Here is a 22,254-nt window from a genome sequence, read left to right as displayed (position 1 = left end):
TTCAAAACAAGGATACCAACCCCACCTAGGTAATCCAATTCCGGGTAATTTCTTAATTCACTTCTGAATATTAGGCAGACCCTACTCATTTTCTAATTCCCACAAAGCTAGTGAACGCTGAAATGCTTGGGAAGGCCTGCAATTCGATTCTCCCCACTCCCCCGTTTGGTAAACACGCCATTGGTGTACCGGCACACCGAAAAATCTTTCTTCACATAATGGTCGTGCAGCAGAACAGGATGTAATTGGATAATTTAAAAGCATTCACCAAATATAATTGAAGATTAATATCAAAACATTCACTTGATATAATTGGGGGCAGCGGCCCTCTCTGTCTCGCTATATAAATATATATTATATATATTACATCACAACATACCTGAAAACTGCTGCAATCGGACAAGTTCAAAGAATTGTTACAGCCATTTTCACTAGCATCGACGATCGGATGGAGACTTGACGAAAGTTTATCGCATCACTCCAGGGGCCAGAGAACTGGTGACACTCCATAAACTATATGAAAGAGAGAGGTCTCTCCAGTGGGAAGTGAGTTACTCCATGGTTAGCTTCCACAATTGCTCATAAACGAAGACATAAGCCTGCTCATGCAGTATACTACTTGTTTGAACTGCCCATTTATAATTGTTTGTAGATGAGGACATATGCCTGCTCATGCAGTACTTTACCGGTCCCAATTGCCGTGACCGACGCATCGTCAAACCGTAGCCACTGACTGGCATAGAGAGCATCAGTTGTATAATGTCCCTTTGATGGCTCTCTCCCGTGATGAGTTATTGTAGCAACAAGTTTGTATTTTCGACCCTACAGAAGCGAAGGATGGAAAAATAAGCACAAAAATAGTATTTGAAATTCTGCTTACAACTGCCACCAGGTATGCAAACCCTAATTGAAAACATCAAGACTCGTTACAGCTCGACAATAAGGAAAATTCAGTACTTCTTTTCTTCTTTGGATAGGGTTTAGCGCTATCATTCATGTTTATAGGTTAGGTCCTACTCCTACCAGACATCCTACCAGACAGGTCAAAGAAGAAGTACTGAAAACACACTACAACAGCAAACTAAAACTCAATAAAGTATCAATCAGAGTCGATGCACACAGGTCGTTCATCAAGAAGAAATAAGGGTCGTCGTAGGTCGTACCCAGTGCACAAGGCTCCCGCTTTACGCAGGGTCACAAGATAAAAGTTCAAAGAGTGTTTAATTAGATATAAAAGAGCATCACCTCAGTATTTGGAGAAACAAGCAATTCACGACCCAACACCAATTCAAGTGGAAAATGCACGGGTTTATGCAGCTTAGTGCTTCCTTGGCTTCCATAACCAAAACGCATCAAGTGCAATATCATTATCTTTGAAAGGGTCTGTATCTTTATGGATTTGCTTGCAGTCACAATACCACCCTGAAACCGATGTAGAAGGTTAATATTAATAATAAAATGTCATAATGATACAAAGCCTAGGTGGTACCATATGACTTATATAGTATCTCTGTTGCATTACCTTTGAATTCTAACAATTTTACACTGGCATACATCAGAAATTAAAAAATAGCAATGAGAGTATACCTTCCCAGCTGCTGATGTTCGATACCCCTCAAGAGTTTCTGGTGCAGAAAACAACTTAAGTGCATCTTCAATGGTACGAACAGCTTCAGGGTGAATATCAAGGTGGAGCAATAAATATGGCTGAACAGTAGCGGAAGCTTTATTTCCTGCTTAACAAAAACCAAATGAACACATAAACTCCAGTTAGAATCAACAGTGAGTGGGCAAAAAACTACAGAGCAAACCAAAATACAATTGGTTCAACTCTACTAGCAAATCATATGATGACTGTTGATATCAGGAGTTCCTTTCAATGGACCAGTAAATAGATACTTTGGTTACAAATATGATTAAAAGCTTCAGATATATCTCGTCATCTAAAAAATCCCTAGGAAACAACAGAAACATTTTAAACTACATTTCCAACTAGGAAGTCCTCGACACTGGGGTACATCATCTAGAATGCCAAAAAAAACATCTAACTTGGAACCACGGAAATAAACATGAATTCCTGCTAAAACTCATGTATCATAGATAATTTATTTTTTCTTCAATTCACAGGCCCACAGGAAATATGGAATTCAAAATCTGGAAAATCAGAAAGATATACTGTTCAAGCTGTATTTAAATATAAAATTTTCAAACATGAAACCATGTGAATCAACATTAACTGTTACCTATTTGAATTATGAGGAAAAAGTTAAGCTACTCTCGCCTGAGAATGCAAGTGCTAACGAAAAGAATTCAATAACACAAAGATACAACTAACAAAGCTGCTAGCAAAACTATAAAAACTCAAATGGCAATAATAATAATAACGCAACCGCCACACCTCTTGCCTTCACCACACTTTTCAATTGTCCTCCAAAAATATCACTCAATTCTGAAGGAACAAAACTCTGTGTCCTGGTTACTGCAGATGTATTCTTTGGGCCAACTGTCTCCCATTCATCGTCTTCTGCGGAAGATATGAGAGTTGATTTGCACCCATTAATGCTTGGGGATTGTCCTTCACGCTTAAGTAATTCATCATGCATCTGATCCATGATGAAGCTAAGGAACTCCTGAGCATCTTCTTGTCTGAAAAAAACACCAACAGTTTCAAAAGGAAACTTAAAACAAATCAAAAGCAGAATACAGTCATATAGATATAATGGCCATAGATATGCTGGGCAGAAAATATTGGCAATAGAAAATATTGGCCAACTCAAAATAATAGAGAAGATTAACCTATTTGTTAAAAAGTTTTAAGATCAACAAATTAATTTCTAAAAACTCAGGGTCTAATCCCGTACTACACATTACATTCCTTGCAATTGGTGTAACAATCCAAAAACAGAAAGGACAACATAATAGGTTTTCAGAAAATATAACAATATATTCAGTGGAAACACCATAACTACAGGCATCTTGATTGTGCTATATCAGACGGTGGCATTTTTTCTAACCATCACACAAAATGTCAAGCATGAGAATTGTCAATCAAACTTGATAATCCCGAGCAAAAACTATAACCTATCAACAGGAATTTTACAAAAACACAAGGTAACAAAATTACAACTGACATAATTGAGAAAAAAGTTTGCAATCCATGTCAGACATTTCCTATTTATTTTGAAAGACTAAATAAAATTAATCACCAAATATACAGGGAATAAGAAGGCTTAAGATATAAATAAAAAAACTAGAACTGAAAAGTATTGACCAATATCAGACACAAACCTTGGCCTGCCGGAGATGTTAGTTGGCACATCTGGAGTGAAATTCTTAAGAACGCCTTCAAACATGGCAGGGCTAAAAGGCCTACCAGTCTCGAGAACACTTGCATCTTTGTTCTTCGAACTTGAACCACTAGGCATGTCAAATTCAGAGACGAACTCTGCAAATGCACTCAATGTTGGAAAGTCAACCTAATCAATTCAAATTTAAATGAGCAACATATCAGTCAAGTGATTAGTCAGAACCAGGGTTAAGCTAGGTAGCTACTCATTTCTGAGCAGTTCTCCTAAAACCACAAGCCAAGGAATTGAACAAACAGATAACAATGAGGAGAAAGAACCTTAGGAACTTCGAGAGTTCTTAATTCCTGAAGAAGCTGAACAAAGGGAAAGCATGATAGAAGGGCCTGAAGGGTTGCATTTAGAAAGCACAGATTTCCTGAATTGATTAGACCACGAGGCAACAAGATTTTAGAAACAGTAACAGGCGCATTTGAAGCCTTCTGAAGTTCCCCCTTAATCTTAGAAACAGATAAATCATCAACACAGCCATTCTGCTCTCTATTCTGCAATTCCAGACTTGAAAATTGATTGGAGAGACCACCTTCGTCTTTGGATACAGGCAATGAAGTTAAGAAAACATTATCAGTTGTCACCTCTTTCACACCATTACTATGGGCAGAAACATTAACATAATTATCAGTACATCCATTTTCTGTTGGAGTGGCTGTCGATGCAGGTAAATTATTATCTGCTGCTGTTACAGCCTTAACTTCATTCTGCTTATTAAGTGAACTTAAGGGCTGAGATTTGGTGGGCGCTTTCAAAGAACTTTTCTGTCCGCTTGATTCACCATTAAATTCACCAGAAGATTTTGGAGAAACAAAATTTATAGACCCAAACTGCAATACATTCTTTTCCACAGGCTTTTCCGCCTTCCCGGGTGATTGCTTTAGCAGCAACGACCTGGTCTCGTCTTCAGAAAATGACCCAAATACTAGCAGCTGCAAACAAGAAATAACAACAAACTTCAGCAGGTTTTCAAGCACATGAATGAAAGAGTAAAACCCAAACCAATAAAAACATTAGTATTCAAAATCACATTATAACCTAGCAGTAAATCAGCACGAGTTCGGGCAAACAGATGCTGACACAGAAATGATCAGAAAAACTTTACTTCTGCATTATTACCCAACAGATAATTTAGAGCCTAGTGAGATACAACACTTTTGTCAAAATGGAGTCACCATTGCCCTCACAATAAATTCCCAAAATTCATATGCATTTTACTATTAAACTTCGCGAAAATGAAGGCAAAAACACCCAAAAACTTCGCATTATCACCAGACCAATAGAAGTTTCATCCAAGCATGAACTAATTCACAGTCACAATACCCAAATTTACAATCTTCCTAACTACAAAACTCCACAGAACAAGTAAAATTCACCGAAATAATCCGCCTTAAACGAAAATCATAACGGAAATACAAACTTATCAAATGCGAAAGAGAAAACCCACCTTAGAATCACTCATTTCGTTTGCAGAACCGAATCAGAAAACTCAGAAACGCCCAACGAAAAGCAGGAATTTTGTTTGCGAGAAGATTGAGGATAAGGAACAAGTATGTGGAAAATGTCAGAACCGGAACCGAGAATTAGGGTTTTGTGAGGCCCTGAAGGAGCAGAGGAGAAGAGAAGAACGTCGATTGAAGACATGAAAGGAGAGGGAACCGAGAGATTGGTGAAGGGAGAGAGCATTTACCGGAGAAACCCTCTTCAAGAACCTCCTCAACAAACCCTAACATCGACTGCAGAGAGAAAAGAGAGAAGGAGAGAGATGATTAGGTTTAGGTGCCGGTGTGGAAATAGGCTTTTTTTGTTCGTTTAGGTGAGGACCTGTTGTTGAGCATGGGCATTAGGCAGGCTGCCTATTTCGCCTGTGCGCGGAAGCACTTTTATTTATAAGTGCTTTTGTTAAAAGAAAATGATTTTCGTGTTGCAGTTATATTTAGAATAGAAATATAATTGTGTAAATTCTATGAGATATGAGAAAGTATCTTATATTCCTATTAGGAGTAGATTACTTATTAAATGTTGTCATCCTAAAGGAAAAAGTTTTTACCTATTCTACTACTATAAAAAAGCATAATAAGGTGAATCAAATACACCTCATAATTAAATCAATATCTCTTCTCTCTAATTGTGGTCAGCCCCCTCCTTCTCTAAACCTTAGATCGTTCAATCAAATAGGTCTACAACATTTCATATATTTTCTTTTAGCTTTCCGCACATTTTTGCTCATTTCTATTTATTTATTTATTTTGTTTTATTTAATTTAATAATTATAAATCGATAGGGGTGTGTAGGAGTAGAATAAAGGTGTGTGTGAATCACATTTCTTGTTAGAAATGTCTTTTAAGTGAACTGTTGAAATCCATATTATTTATTAAGGAACCGTGATAAGTTTTGTTTTCAATTTTTGTTTTTATTTCTTTTTAAAACTAAAAAAAATCTTTTGATAACTATTTTTCATTTTTTTAGCTTAAGAAAATAAAAGAAAAATGTCACATCCCGGCTCGGACTCCCACCACATTCCAGGCTCGACTTTGCCGTAGCATGATATTGTTCGCTTTGGACCCTGACCACGCCCTCATGGTTTTGTTTCTGGGAACTCACACTAGAACTTCCCAGTGGGTCACCCATCCTAGGATTATTCTCGAACGAACTCGCTTAACTTCGGAGTTCCGATGGAACCCGAAGCCAGTAAACTCCCAAAAGACCTCGTACTAGGTAGAGATGAGAATATATATATATATATATATATATATATATATATATATATATATATATATAAGGCATAGGGATCCACTCCCCTGGACGATGTGGGATGTTACAAAGACTATCCAACTCAACTCAAAATAGAAAACGTTGTTGAATAGGCTGTGGCTCAACTCCAACTTGGCGAGGAGAATAAGTGTTTTTCATTAAAGTTCCATTTTATTAATAAGTGCTTTTGTTAAAAGAAAATTGATTTTCATATATTTTTTTTAGCTTTCTGCACATTTTTTGCTCATTTCTATTTATTTATTTTGTTTTATTCAATTTAATAATTATAAATCGATAGGGGTGTGTAAGTAGAATAAAGGTGTGTGTGAATCACATTTCTTGTTAGAAATGTCTTTTAAGTGAACTGTTGAAATCTATATTATTTATTAAGGGACCGTGATAAGTTTTTTCAATTTTTGTTTTTATTTCTGTTTAAAACTAAAAAAATCTTTTGATAATTTTTTTTCATTTTTTTAGCTTAAGAAAATAAAAGAAAAATGCCACATCCTCGCTTGGGCCCATCACATCTCAAGCTTGATTCCACTGTAGCACGATATTGTCTGCTTTGAGCTCAACCATGCCCTCACATTTTTGTTTCTGAGAATTCACACGAGAACTTCCCAGTGGGTCACCCATCTTGGGATTGTTCTCGCGCAAACTCGCTTAACTTCGAAGTTCCGCTGGAATCGAAGCCACTGAGCTTCCAAAAAGTCTTGTGCTAGGTAGAGATGAGAATAAACATATAAGGCTTACAGGATCCACCCCCTGGACGATGTGGGATGTTACAATCCACCCCGCAACTCCACCCTTGGAGCCTTCTCCCCAGGCAATATTCAATCCACCATATGAACAGTAACTACCCTAATGAATAGTAACTGCATTTTGCATCTCCACCGTTGCACTTGAATATCCTTGAGAAGGGGCAATAAAATATTATTAATTTTTTTTTTTACAAAATAAAACTAAATAAATTTATTTGTAATTTTGGATAAGATATTTTAAATCGTTCTTGTTGCGCCACGTGTCATTTACCCAAAATGACTATTATTGGTCATAGATTTCGATAAGATTTTTATCCAATGTCATCGTGCCACATATCGTTATTTTTTCATAATCTTTAAGGATAGATTTCGATCAGATTTTAAATCGTTCTGGTTGCGCCACGTGTCATTATCCGAAAAGATAATTATTGGTGATGGATTTCGATAAGATTTTTATCCAATGTCGTCGTACCACGTATAGTTATCTTTTCAGAATCTTTTAGGATAAATTTCAATCAGATTTTTAACGAATAACGGTATGCCACGTGACATTATCTACAACCTAATCATTTCAGAATACTCCATATAATCCATCATATGAATTTGATTGAAACATTTTTTTTTTAATTTTCAAATATTTTTTTCGGATTTTTTACAATTTTTAAATTTTTTTTATTCAAATAATTAATCTCTGTCGTTGGATTTAAAAAAATTCAAATTATAATACTTCGGATTGTGCCACATGTCACAACGGTAACTTTTCTTAATTTTAAAACTATTTTTTAATTTTTTAATTTATAAAAGCAGATTAATATCAACCGTTGATCTCAGATCGAATGGTTGATATTAAATCAGTTGTTTTTTTATTACCGTTTCAAATCGGATGGCTCATATTAAAGAGCCATTGAGATCGAATGGACCGTGGGAAGCCATGTGGCTTCCCAACGGTCACCTGCATTTCCTGGCGCACGGGCCCCGTGCCTTGTAAACTTGTCGGCTGACGCGCCTCCACTCGCAAGTGAGGGGCACGCGCCTGACACAAAAAAAAAAATGGACCAACGCCAGGCCTGACGTCACACCCACATCAGGCTGCAGGGCTGGCAATCTTCCACGAGCATGGCCCTTAGGCACCCACCTTCACTTGGGCTGCCCAACGCTAGAGCCCTATCCACCGGCCATTGGGCCCTTTCCCTTCGCCTGTCCCCCGAGCAACCACCAAGGGTGGAGTTGCTCTTAGGGGCCCAACGTCCTCGTCGGCACACTTTCGGTTAATGATTGGTTCTGATACCAAATTGTCACATCCCGGCCCAGACCCCCACCACATCCTGGGCTCGACTCCACCGTATCACGACATTGTTCGCTTTGGGCCCCGACCACGTCCTCACTGTTTTGTTTATGGAATCTCACACGAGAACTTCCTAGTAGTTCACCCATCCTGGAATTGCTCTTGCCAAATTCGCTTAACTTCAAAGTTCTGATGGAACCCGAAGCCAATGAGCTCCCAAAATGTCTCGTGCTAGGTAAAGATAGGAATATACATATAAGACTTACCGGATCCACTTCCTTAGATGATGTGGGATGTTACAAAAAAACTAAAAGCTATTTTATTGATTATGTAAATTTTGGTTTTCAATTTAATTTTTTTATTGAACTGTTCTTTATATATGTGTTTTTTAGTTTATTTTAGAGGAGCTTTCATGTTGTTCATGGGTTTGGAAAGTCCCGTTGAATTCATTAAATCTCATATTATTGTTGAGTATATTTGAAGTACTACAACAACGATCCTTAAGGACAATGCCTATAACAAATAAAAACATGGAAAACATATTCTCCATACGAATCTTTTGGTATTTTAGAGTTTATTACATGTTTGAACGTATAGCAAGAGGCTAATTTAGTATGAATTCGAAATCTAAATCAAATATTGCATCATGAACCATCTATATATTGCTATAATAGATTGACTAAACAAATTTAACGAATAAGGACAAATCTACCACTTTGAATATATATATATATATATATAAATTTTTTTTTTTCAAAACCTTACTATACCCTTATTTAATTATGGCCAATTTTATACGAGTAATGCTAAAGAAATTAAATTTATCTTGTAAAATAAATGATGTGTCACCAATAAAAAATAAATACGTTTATTGTTTAGTTTATAAAATTTTGTTTACAACTATACTATTGCCCAGTTTATATTTTTATTTTAAAAGACAACCTGTGTTTCTTGAACTCCCAGTAAAGCTTGTAACGTAAAGACCATCAACGACTCTCACGACCGACATAAAACGACCATGACCAACCACCACCACCACCACCTCCATGCCCCTCTCCGATCAGCCCCACCATCCTCCTCCTCTCAAACCTTCACATCGAAGCTCCTCCTCCTCCTCACTCTCCTCCCCCTCTCTCTCGCTGCCTTAGCTTTCATCCTCCAATGGCGTGGCGGCATCCCCGACCCCAACACCCGCTGGTCCCCTCCTGGTTCCCACCACCTCTTCCCTGGCATGGACGCATCTCCTCTTTCCTCCGCCGTCGTCCACTCCTCGCCCTCCGATTGCCTTAGTCTCGGTCGTTCAGCTTCGCCTTCGATTCCCTACTATCAGAATTGGAAGTTTGACTCTGTATCCAATTTAAGACCAAAGGTATGATTTTTTTTTATTCTTTCATGGATTGGAGGTTGATCTGATTCTGGGTTTTGGTTGATTTGGATTTGAGTTTAGTGGGTTTTTTTTTTGCTGCTGAGTTTGAAAATTTGAAATTTCTGAGTGGTCGTGTGGATTTGTATCTGGATTTTCCTTTTTGTAGATTGAAGTTTATGGCTTTGAGGCTGTTCATACATGTACTGTTCATTCCATATTTCAAATGCTTTGCATTTTTGCTCACAAATCTATAACGAATCTCCAAATTTAGTTAAACTCGTCTAAGGGGAATTACTGGGGCGTGGAGCAAAAATGATGTGCTCTCATTGATCTCAAATGTTGTGAAATGTGAACTAAGTTCATCCTTTTTCTGGCAATGTCCAACCCAACCTTGCTTTCCTAATAGACTTGTTAATGGGATACACAATGCGGTATGCTTCATACTTGCGAAGAAGCGATCTTCTGCTATGAATTAAAGTTTGCATCCCATGGAGTCCCTTCTCTACAGATCTGACATTCTGCACAGCTACAGAGTGTTATTTATGGTCTAGTGTTTATTCATTAGCGGCTTGGTTGTCCAATAGATAAACATAATACGATTGTTTCATTGACGACCTGTGCTTCCAGTGAGAAAATACGATAACACCACCATTTACTTATCAGACTTTATCATACCAGTATTCAGAGTAATTTGTTTGGAACTTGATTGTGGGAGTTACGTATCATTTGAACCTTCCTGCTCTAATTTTGTTATATTTTGGGAAATATCACCCTTGCCCGGATAAAGGAGGAGGGGGAGGGCGTCAGGTAGTCGACAGCCGACACTCCATGATCACGTCGAATCCTTATGAAAATGAATCCAGAACGAAATCGCGCTAAAGCTAGGGCGTCACCCGTAAGTGGCGCGCTGTGTGGCCTGAGCACAGTGATAAGTGAGCAAGGGTCGCTGTATCTCCATCGGCACCCGGATACAGTGTTAAATGAGCAAGGGGGCTATAGAAACTTCTTTTCGAACGACTCCACTCAAAGTTGTTTGGGAGCATATGCTCCTATCAACTTTACACGGGACACACAAAAGAAGTACTTTGATCCTATTAGACGGGGAATGGTGAAGAAGCTAGGACAGAAGGGTAGAGTTCAAGAGAGCAAAATGCGTTTAGGAACGTGGAATATAGGAACCTTGACGGGAAAATCTATGGAAGTAGTAGAAGTTATGGTGAGGAGAAGGATAAATATTATGTGCCTACAAGAAACTAAGTGGGTTGGTCGTAAGGCAAAGGATCTAGAAAACTCAGGGTTTAAACTATGGTATTCGGGCACAAATAGAACGAGAAACGGTGTTGGCATCATCGTGGACAAGACCTTGACACAAGATGTTGTAGATGTCAAGAGGGTAGGAGATAGAATCATGGCAATCAAGATTGTAATAGGACAAGAACTTATCAATGTGATTAGTGCGTACGCACCTCAAGTAGGGTTGGATACGAGTTCGAAGGAGAAATTTTGGGAAGACCTTGGAGACTTGGTGCAAGGAATTGCTCAGACGGAGAAGTTATTTATAGGACGAGATTTAAATGGACACGTGGGCAGGGGGACAGGCAACTATGGAGGTTTTCATGGTGGCCATGGTTTTGGGGAGAGAAACGAGGATGGGGAAGCTATCTTGGATTTTGCAATGGCATATGATCTCTTCTTAGCCAACACCTTCTTTAAGAAGAGAGAAGAACATGTGATCACCTACAAGAGTGGGTCGTCAAAAACACAAATAGATTTTCTTCTAATGAGGAAAGGGGATCGTATAACTTGTAAGGATTGCAAAGTTATACCAGGAGAGAGCGTGACTAATCAACATCGCTTGTTGGTGATGGATGTACATATCAAAAGAGTGAGAAAAAAGAACAAGACTTGGAAGTGCCCAAGGACTAGATGGTGGAATCTAAAAGAAGAAAAACAAGCCATTTTCAAAGAGAAAGTAATCACCCAGTGTGTGTGGGATAGAGAGGGGGAAGCTAACCAAATGTGGGATTCCATGGCTAGTTGTATCCGAAAAGTAGCAAAAGAGGTATTAGGAGAGTCCAAGGGCTTTGCCCCACACCAAAAGGAATCTTGGTGGTGGAATGAGGAGGTACAAGCAAAGGTGAAGGCTAAGAAGGAATGTTGTAAAGCCTTATACAAGGATAGGACCGATGAAAATGGTGAAAGGTATAGAAAAGCGAAGCAAGAGGCGAAGAAAGCTGTGAGAGAAGCTAAGTTAGCGGCTTATGACGATATGTATAAGCGACTAGATACCAAAGAAGGAGAGTTGGATATCTATAAACTAGCTAGAGCAAGGGAAAAGAAGACAAAGGACCTAAACCAAGTGAGGTGCATCAAGGATGAGGATGGAAAGGTTCTTGCTACAGAGAACGCGGTTAAAGACAGATGGAAAGGTTATTTTCATAATCTTTTCAATGAAGGACATGAAAGGAGTGCTTCTTTAGGGGAGTTGAGTAACTCAGAAGAGTGTAGAAACTACTCTTTTTATCGTAGAATCTGGAAGGAAGAATTGGGTGTAGCTTTGAAGAAGATGAAGCATAGAAAAGCAGTAGGCCCAGACGATATACCAATCGAAGTGTGGAAAGTTTTGGGAGAGACAGGTATAACATGGCTCACTGACCTTTTCAATAGGATTTTGAAAACGAAGAAGATGCCGAATGAGTGGCGAATGAGCACTTTGGTGCCTATCTACAAGAATAAGGGCGATGTACAAAATTGCATGAACTATAGGGGAATTAAGCTAATGAGTCATACAATGAAGCTCTGGGAGAGAGTCATTGAGCATAGATTGAGGCAAGAGACACGGGTTTCGGACAACCAATTCGGGTTCATGCCAGGTCGCTCAACCATGGAGGCAATCTATCTCTTACGAAGATTGATGGAAAGATATAGAGATGGGAAAAAGGATTTACACATGGTCTTTATAGATTTGGAAAAAGCGTATGATAGGGTCCCAAGAGACATTCTTTGGAGGATTTTAGAGAAGAAAGGAGTACGAGTAGCATATATCCAAGCTATATAGGATATGTATGAAGGAGCAAAGACTGCCGTAAGAACTCATGAAGGACAAACCGAAAGCTTTCCCATAACTGTAGGATTACATCAAGGCTCATCCTTAAGTCCTTACCTTTTTGCGTTGGTAATGGATGAGTTAACAGGACATATTCAAGGTGATATTCCTTGGTGTATGCTTTTCGCAGACGATATAGTGTTGATAGATGAAACTTAGGAAGGGGTAAATGCAAAGCTTAACCTTTGGAGAGAAGTGTTGGAATCTAAAGGTCTTCGCCTAAGCCGATCAAAGACAGAATATATGGAGTGCAAGTTCAGTGCAAATGGAGGCCAAAACGAGTTAGGGGTGAGGATCGGAGATCAAGAAATACCAAAGAGCGACCGTTTTCGTTACCTAGGATCTATCTTGCAAAAGAACGGAGAATTAGATGGAGATCTCAACCATAGAATACAAGCTGGATGGATGAAGTGGAAGAGTGCATCCGGCGTGTTGTGTGACCGTCGTATGCCACTGAAGCTCAAGGGAAAATTTTATAGGACGGCAATAAGGCCGGCGATGCTGTATGGCACAGAATGTTGGGCGGTGAAGCATCAACACGTACACAAAATGGGTGTAGCGGAGATGAGGATGCTTCGTTGGATGTGTGGGCACACGAGAAAGGATAAGATTAGGAATGAGGATATCCGGGGTAAAGTAGGAGTAGCCGAAATTGAAGGAAAGATGAGAGAAAATCGGTTACGGTGGTTTGGACATGTGCAAAGAAGGCCTACTGACGCTCCGATTAGAAGATGCGACTATGGGACAGAGGTTCAGGGCCGAAGGGGCAGAGGAAGACCTAGGAAAACTTTGGAAGAGACCCTAAGAAAAGACTTAGAGTACTTGGATCTAACGGAGGACATGACACAGGACAAAACACAATGGCGTTCTAAGATTCATATAGCCGATCCCACTCAGTGACTTGGATTTTCCAAGTCTCCAACCGAGAAGTTTTCCTCACTCGGGAAATTAAGGGAACACTACCTCAACCTATATGCTCCACTCACAAAGCTTCAACATACAAGCTTCAACAAAAGAAAATTCAAAGAACTTAGCGAAGAAGGCTTTGGTGTATTTAACACAATACGTTGAAATGAAGGAAAGCTTATTTATTGATATCCCCGATAAGTTACAAATATGTACATATACTTGAGTCAAAATAAACAAACAAGAGGGAGCCTTCACAAAGGTTGCTTAGGAGAAGTCTCAGCAGTCGGTAGAGCCCCAGAAAGAGAAGGCACCGGAGGGGGATCATTCGGAGCCTCAGTATTGGACAAAACCCTAGAAGGAGGAGGCATCAGAGATTGATCATTTGGAGCTTCATTACGCGGTACAGCCCCAGAAGACGAAGGCAATAAATGCCTTTGGAACAAACCCACAAATCTCTGATGATCAAGTAAAACCTGACCATCAGATTCCTTCATCTGGTCAAGCTTCCTCTTCATGTTTGTAGCATAGTCATGTGCGAGCCGGTGCAACTGTTTATTCTCATGCTTGAGCCCTCTAATCTCCTGTTTGAGACTCATCACTTCAGCCGCCAATGATTCAACTTGGCGAGTTCGAGCAAATAGGCGTTGGGCCATATTAGACACAGAACCTGCACACTGAACACTGAGAGCCAGAGAATCCTTAACTGACAACTCATCAGACCGTTTGGAAAGTAGTCTGTTATCTTTGGGAGTGAGAAGGTTCCTGGCCACTACCGCAGCGGTCATATCATTCTTCATCACGGAATCCCCAACGGTAAGAGGACCAGTAGGGGAGTCGAAGGATGGGCGCCATATGTTGTCTGGAGAAGGCGGGGCTGCCTCTTCAACAAGGTTCAAGTCAAAACGACGGTCGGAGGGGCCAGACATTTTCAAAGGTGTTGAAGAGAGAAGAGGTCGGACAAATCAAGATCTTAGAAGTGCAAGAATGGAGCTTCTACTGGTGGATATTCAAGTGTGCTTTGGAACTTAATGTCAGCCCCTATAAAAATCTGCACTCGACGAAGCTTCAGAAATCGAAAAGGCGCCTGCTCAGAAATCGAAGAGGCGTTTGCTTTCTCAAAAGCTGGGCTGCTCAGAGATTCTCAAAAGCTGGGCTGCTCAAAGACCACAAAGGCCGATCTCAGAAATCGAAGAGGCTTGCTTTCTCAAAAGCTGGGCTGCTCAAAGACCACGAGGGCCGATTTCAGAAATCGAAGAGGCACCTACTTTTCCAGCCTTGTCAGCACCTGTCACACGCACACTCAACTTTGCGGAAATTATGGGCATTCTGTCGAAGATTTCTGGCGAAGTAGAAAGCACATGAATCGTACTGTTCAATCAGCCACTTCCCACACGCAACAGTAGCTCATGGGTACCACAGATAACTTTGCCAAAGTTCTCTGACAAAGTTGAGACACGTGAAGCTTGCAGCTCCCACTACATCGCTCTGACCAAGAAGGGTAAAAGAATTGCAAAGAAACAACACTAACAAAGTTTAGACACATAAATTTTGAAGGTCTAGCTACCATATTATTACCCACAAGGGTAAAGGAACAGTACCACTGCTGGATAATTGGAAAGTCCCGGTGTGTCAACCTCTGTGCTTCGTGGCAAGGTAGACTAGCAAACATGCCCAACCTTTACTCACATTCGAAAAAACACTCCTAACAAGATTGCTTGCTCCAAAATCGAAGAGGCACCGCCCTCCGAATCTCGAGAGCCAGACTCCCAACATGATTACTTTCTCAAAAATCGAAGAGAGGGTAAATGAACAGTACCACTGCTGGATAATTGGAAAGTCCTTGTGTGTCAACCTCTGTGCTTCGTGGCAAGGTAGACTAGCAAACATGCCCAACCTTTACTCTCATTCGAGAAAACACTCCCAACAAGATTGCTTGCTCCAAAATTGAAGAGGCACCGCCCTCCGAATCTCGAGAGCCAGACTCCCAACATGATTACTTTCTCAAAAATCGAAGAGACACCGCTCTCCGAATCTCGAGAGCCAGACCCCCAGCAGGATTGCTTTCTCAAAAATCGAAGAGGCATCGTTCTCCGAATCTCGAGAGCCAGACCCTCGACAGGTCTGTAATCTTCACACGCAACATCAGTTTTCCAGATACCACAAACCACTTTTTCAAAGTGCTCTGACAGAGTTAAAACATGTGAAGCTGGCAGCTCCCACTACCGTGCTATAACCAAGCAGGGTAAAGGAATAGCATTATTACTTGATGTTAGGGAGACTCCTATATATGTCGACTTCCATCCCTAACGGACAGGCAGACCTGCAAAAATGCTCAACCCTTTCTCTTATCTGAGAGGGCACTCCCAACAAAGCCTTTCGAAATATTCAGCTTTTTTTCCCCTCGATAATACCTCTGTAAACAAGCTATACTAGAGCAAGAATATCTCATATCATCAGGGTTAAAAGCAAGAGTATCCCATATCATGCTTTTTCCCTGTCTTTTCCTTTGGCCTTGTTCTTACCTGCAAGACAAGGAGAAAGAGAGCAATTAGTCAGCACTTGGAATCAAGCTTCCAGCCAGGAACTGACTGCCTGGAACCCCTTACCTGATTACTTACCTGGCATTGCTCTCGAGTACTTATCTTTAACATCTTATGCTTCCAGGGAAGATACCGCATCTGCCTGAGGAACAGATAGGGCAAGTGAGAAGGATACAAGGAAGCATGTGGAGACAAGCGTAACAGCACACGTGCCGATACATCCACTACTCTATCAAAAGCAAAAGTATCCCATATCAGCAGGGTCGAACGTACTCTAGATTTGATGGACTTGTTTTGACCCTCAAATTCTTCAGTCGGCGTTATACTCTGGAGGAAACCAGAAAACCCTCCAGCCCAGTTCAAGAATAAGCCTGTGGAAAGTTACTTCTTCAAAAGCAAAAGTATCCCATATCATCTCTCCTCATTTTTCTTCTCTTTATCCTTCATGCTGCCTGCAAGATAGGGAGAATGTGAACAATCAGCCGGAGCTCTGATTGCTTACCTTGTCTGTCACCTCTTTCAACAGATCCTCCAGCTCGGCGACTTGGGGGACTCCTACTACATGGTTTGTATCTCGCTTGACCAAGCATGAAACTACAAGTAAGCTTCAAGTGAAATTGATACATTACCTTGTGCATCTCCACCAGTTACAGATACCACCCCTGGATGGAGGAAGAGTACTTCCAGAGAAGATGTCACATCTACCTATGAGACAGATAAGGCAAGTCAAGACGATACCACACTCCGGTACTTAGAAGTTTCGTGGCTACGAGATCATTCTCCCACAATTTTTCCTAATGTCATTTGTACTAAATCATTCACTTGTACTCACTAAATGAGAGCTTGAACCTATGTACTTGTGTAAACCCTTCACAATTAATGAGAACTCCTCTATTCCGTGGACGTAGCCAATCTGGGTGAACCACGTACATCTTGTGTTTGCTTTCCTATCTCTATCCATTTATATACTTATCCACACTAATGACCGGAGCAATCTAGCGAAGATCACAAAAAGTGACCGTTTTCGCTACCTAGGATCTATCTTGCAAGAGAACAGAGAATTAGATGTAGATCTCAACCATAGAATACAAGCTGGATGGATGAAGTGTAAGAGTGCATCCGGCGTGTTGTGTGACCGTCGTAGGCCACTGAAGCTCAAGGGAAAATTTTATAGGACGGCAATAAGGCCAGCGATGTTGTATGGCACAGAATGTTGGGCGGTGAAGCATCAACGTACACAAAATGGGTGTAGCGGAGATGAGGATGCTTCGTGAGATGTATGGGCACACGAGAAAGGATAAGATTGGGAATTAGGATATCCGAGGTAAAGTAGGAGTAGCCAAAATTGAAGGAAATATGAGAGAAAATCGGTCCCGGTGGTTTGGACATGTGCAAAGAAGGCCTACTGACGCTCCGGTTCGAAAATGTGACTACGGGACAGAGGTTCGGGGCCGAAGGAGTAGAGGAAGACCTAGGAAAACTTTGGAAGAGACCCTAAGAAAAGACTTGAGTACTTGGATCTAACGGAGGACATGACACAAATGAGCGCAATGGCGTTCTAGGATTCATATAGCCGACCCCACTTAGTGGGAAAAGGCTTTGTTGTTGTTGTTGTTGTTGTATCACCCTTCTAATCCTTTTTGACAAGTGTGATGCTCTGCTTATAATGCGATGTCCTGTTTCATTGTTTATAGCACTTAAAATTTTATGTAACCCAATTGTTTGGATAATCGATGATGGCTTGTTATGTAATGAGTGCTGCATACTAATATCAGGACAGCATGCATTTTGGTGGAATGCATTTTTCGTCTCTTATTAAGTTAGAGCTTTGTGCAGATATGTATTACTACAAGTACGTCAGCTGGTTTAGAACAGATTTTGCCGTGGATGTTTTATCACAAGGTTGTTGGAGCTACTACCTTTTTCCTATTTGTGGAAGGAAAGGCTGCATCTCCTGAAGTATCTAAAGTTCTGGAGTCTATTCCTGTGAGTTAAATAATACTTCACTCTGACTGCCTACGTCCTGTTCAGTTGCCTTCTTCTCCCCTTTATTTTTCTTTTCCATGTGTTTTTTTTATTGTAATTTTTTTTTAATATTTTAAAAATGCATTTTTGCAATGCTTAATATGGTGAAAGTTTTCGAGCATAAATTTTTTGGTACTTTGTCAGGGAGTAAAGGTGATATACAGAACTAAAGAGCTTGAGGAACAACAAGCTAACAGGTGAGTTGATTCTGCCGCTGACACTTGGTGCCTGTCTTGTGCTTACTATAATGTAATCTTCTAGTATTGTTAAGACTTAAGACTCCTGGATATTTTGATTAACGTAACCAACATCTCTAAATGCTTGAACATCTTTTTTTTTTTTATCCTTTTTCCGTAGACTGGTAGATACACACACATTTATATATACCAACAATCCAGCTTTGGGACAGTAGCCGGAATGTGGCACCAGGATGATTCAAATGACCCCTCTGGCTATTCAACTTGTGCAATAAAAAAAGAGCAAAACACAGTTGTTTAGGGCTTTGGTTTTAACTCCTGATTTCAGGGATACTAAGTTCGTGGAGTTGAGAGTTAAAATCTAAAGCCTAAGCCCTAAATCGACTCTACACAAAATAATAACCTTGTAGGGAAAATGGATTGAAAACTAGACTAAATAAAAAGAAACACAACGTTACTGTGCTGACAGCAAGCACAGCTGTTCAAATGGTGGACATATCAGCAGTGCTGTTGTCTGCTTCTGAGAAGAATTCTGCATACATTTTCGCTTAAATCACTTGTATTTTGTGTTTCTTGTTTTTTTGTTACCATCAGTCGGATCTGGAATGAGACTTGGCTGTCCAGTTTCTTTTACAAACCTTGCAATTATGAGCTATTTGTGAAGCAATCTCTCAATATGGAGATGGCTATTGTCATGGCAAGGGTATGAAAGATTTTTCTCATGTTACTTGTGCCTATGTTGTTACTTTTACCTTGTGATGAGAGGTTTTCTTAATTTATTAATCTCTTTTGTTGCTTGGGACTTTCTGTTGCATATAAAAATATTAGGATGCTGGAATGGACTGGATAATTCATGTTGACACAGATGAGTTACTGCACCCAGCTGGGGCCAAGGAGTATTCTTTGAGGCAGTTGCTGCTTGATGTGCCTGGGAATGTGGATATGGTCATTTTCCCGAACTATGTAAGTGAAATATTCAGTTACTTTTAAGTTGTGTACGTGTAAAGATGATTAAGCATTCTAGTCTTGTTGTTTTTGAATATTGGCGCCCGTTTCAGCCCTTATGCATGTTATTCGGTGATTTAACTAACTGGTTGTTTGTTTTGTGCAGGAGAGCAGTGTTGAACGGGATGATATTAAGGAACCATTTACTGAGGTGAATCTCCTCTGTTGTCCATCATTATTGCTTCTTACTTGCTTCAATAAATTTCATTAGATCTCTGAAGTTCAACAATTACGAGATTGATATTTGCTATTCGATATGGGCTGTCAGCCTGGTAAGGTCTTTAACCTGCATACCATAACTTTGAATTTGTGAAGAATACCATAACTTTGAATTTGTGAAGAGTTTGTAACCTTATCCAGTCTTAGATTTAACATGCTGGGAAGCAGCAGTATGTTCTTGCCCTGTTGAACTATGCAAGGATATGGTTGTTAGACAGTGACAATCATATATTCCGAATTTATGGATTAGACCAAACATATTGTTCTAAAGTTTTACCAAGATCTGCCTCTTTTCATATCTAGACACAAAAGTTGGAAGTTAATGTGTTAGTTCAAATAAGGGCATATTCTTTAAAGACAAGTACGTAAGTGTGGGATTAGAGTGAGTAATATTTATGATACAGATGGTGCTGCATAAAGATTTGGTAGTTACGAGCAGTAGAGTCGTAGACAAGGTCTTTCTGACTTTGTACTTCCAGAATGAGAAATAGTACTTTAAATAAATGTATCCCAGTTGATTCTAGGAATGCTTCACGTCATGTTTATTTTTATATTTCAATTAGCATGCATGTCCTGTCTTTGTCTTATGCCTTGCTCTTGTATCTACGCAATCAGGTTTCCATGTTCAAGAGGAATTATGACCATGTACAAAAAGACACATACTTTGGTATGTATAAAGAGTCAGTTCATGGTAACCCAAACTACTTTTTGACTTATGGAAATGGGAAATCAGCTGCTCGAGTCCAAGATCATCTTCGTCCTAACGGTGCACACAGATGGCACAACTATATGAAGACCCCAAAGTACGGTAATTTTATGTTGGAAAGAACAGTGTTTTGGGGTCAACTTATTGGTCATAGTAATCATATATATCCTATTTCCTTCTTAGCGAGATCAAATTTGAAGAGGCTGCTGTTCTGCACTACACATATGCCAAATTTTCAGACTTAACATCTAGACGTGATCGGTGTCGCTGCAAGCCTACAAAGGAAGATGTCAAAAGATGCTTTATGTTGGAGTTTGACAGAGCTGTGAGTTCAATTCTTTAGTTAGTTATTTCTAAACTTTCTACCGGTACAAGATCATCGAGCATATAATGTGATCAGTTAACTTTTTAAAGTTACCTAGTTGGTCCATGCAATAGAATTCTTGAAAATTTAAATAAATATCTATTGGTAGAGCTGTTACTTGGAAATCTAAAAGGGAATATAGTTTTTCCAACTCCAAGCATAACTTAAAGTGCTCCATATCGAGCAAAGTGGTCTTCTAAAACCATTTTGCAGATTTGGCTAATATTCTACAAGATTTGTAATAGAACAGTGGACTTGTCTTTTCCCTTATATTTCCTCTTTCTTTTAGTGTAATAGCTGCCAGCTCTTGAGCTTGCTTTTTCGTTTGCATTTCATCGTGCTAACTCTTTCATATACTAACAACATGTAGCATTGCAGGCATTCATAATTGCATCAACTGCAACCAAGGAGGAAATGCAGAAGTGGTAAGATTTTCTTTACAAGTTGTTACATTTATCTTGATCCTCCTTTAAAATTTAAAGTATGATGAAACCTTCTTTTTAATCCTTTATTGTGAATTAAAGTCTGCGCTTGGCTTTCGTTCTAGGTACCATGAACACATTGTGTGGGATGACAAAGACATAAGAATCAAACTTTTGAGAAAGGGAATTTTAACTCGGATATACGCTCCCATGGTAAGCCGATCAACTCAAACTTAAATTTTTTGCAGCTGATCAACTCATTTAAATAATGTAATTAACAAATGATTTTCGTGAAAGTATTGACAAAACCTCAAAACCTAAATTAAATCGTTTTTTACCTGCTCATTCTGTATCGTTTTAAGGCTTTCACTCACTGTACATTTCAGGCCATAATAAAAGGACTAAGGGAGTCGGGAGTCTTCAGCTCCGTTATTGCATCTGCCCCAACAACTCTCTCAAAAGAAAAGTTTTTGTTGACCATTAATGGTAGTAACTCCTCGAAAGCTGCTGCCTCCGAATCCCACCCGTCATTGAGGAAGATTGGTAGAAGCAGAGAGAGTAAGGCTACTGCCAGGAAGGCCTTGGATATTGAAACTGCTGAATTTAAAGAAGTGGCTGTTCCACCATTGTCCCCTCCGGGAATGGACGATAACCAGGCCAGTGTGGAAGTGTAAAATAAGGTCCTTTATCATGATTGAATCATTAAAATACATTACGGAGTAGGTTCTACAAAAACGTGTATCAAAAGTTGTGTACAAAAAGCTGTTCCACGGATCTGCCCCTATATTCATGCATTATGAGTGTAATCTATTCTTTTCAATTTTGTATAGTGAATGTAACATTTAAATTGAGAATTTGAGATTCACATGTGATATGTGTAACGCTTGGCTCCTTTAGTAGGCAAAAATGCTTTGAATTCGAGCACAAATGCGGTCAGATTCCTTTTTCTTTCTTGCATACAAAGAGGAACGCTTGGCTACTTTAAAATACTTTGTGGTCAATTCACAAAATTGTGTTTATGATGGAAAGTATTCATATTATAAATCAGAAAAAGAAGGTGAATTAATTCTGGTTGGCAAGGAATCAGGGATGAGAGATTCAGTGAATTTTTTCGATATTTTGAACTTTTTGTTTCAAAGTGGCAAATCTTCGAGATACTTTTCACTTGGTCTTGCAGCGCATTCACTCTCGTTACTAGAATTAAATCACGCCCTAGCTCGCCTTGAGACCAAGACTCCT

The 22,254-nt window shown here is 39.6% G+C and overlaps 2 protein-coding genes across 3 annotated transcripts; one reads left to right on the top strand and one right to left on the bottom strand.

Moving 5' to 3' along the window:
• Positions 1 to 245: 245 nt before the first annotated feature.
• Positions 246 to 5,219, bottom strand: LOC103420468 (ubiquitin carboxyl-terminal hydrolase 24). 2 transcript variants are annotated; one of them, XM_008358530.4, is made up of 7 exons: positions 4,804 to 5,219; positions 3,626 to 4,288; positions 3,289 to 3,476; positions 2,399 to 2,646; positions 1,588 to 1,733; positions 1,246 to 1,422; positions 246 to 822 (listed from the first exon to the last, which is right to left on the bottom strand). In XM_008358530.4, the coding sequence occupies exons 1-7, from the start codon at positions 4,816 to 4,818 to the stop codon at positions 637 to 639; spliced, it is 1,623 nt and encodes a 540-aa protein (XP_008356752.2). In that variant the 5' UTR covers positions 4,819 to 5,219; the 3' UTR covers positions 246 to 636. The 2 variants fall into 2 exon arrangements, with proteins under 2 accessions (XP_008356752.2, XP_070680494.1); XM_070824393.1 differs by having other exon boundaries at positions 1,246 to 1,429; positions 1,589 to 1,733; positions 4,804 to 5,213.
• Positions 5,220 to 9,070: 3,851 nt separating this feature from the next.
• On the top strand, positions 9,071 to 21,943 carry LOC103409976 (glycosyltransferase-like KOBITO 1). The gene is made up of 11 exons (XM_029105106.2): positions 9,071 to 9,525; positions 17,914 to 18,063; positions 18,247 to 18,299; positions 18,894 to 19,002; positions 19,128 to 19,262; positions 19,411 to 19,455; positions 20,139 to 20,326; positions 20,413 to 20,554; positions 20,972 to 21,018; positions 21,141 to 21,228; positions 21,402 to 21,943. Exons 1-11 carry the CDS (start codon positions 9,175 to 9,177, stop codon positions 21,687 to 21,689), a joined length of 1,596 nt encoding a protein of 531 aa, XP_028960939.1. The 5' UTR covers positions 9,071 to 9,174; the 3' UTR covers positions 21,690 to 21,943.
• Positions 21,944 to 22,254: the final 311 nt, after the last annotated feature.

Source organism: Malus domestica, chromosome 07 (genome assembly GCF_042453785.1).
Source record: "Malus domestica chromosome 07, GDT2T_hap1".
In the NCBI taxonomy this organism is placed as follows: domain Eukaryota; kingdom Viridiplantae; phylum Streptophyta; class Magnoliopsida; order Rosales; family Rosaceae; genus Malus; species Malus domestica.
Note: the sequence above shows the minus strand (reverse complement) of the source record. Positions and strands in the feature narration are given on the sequence as shown.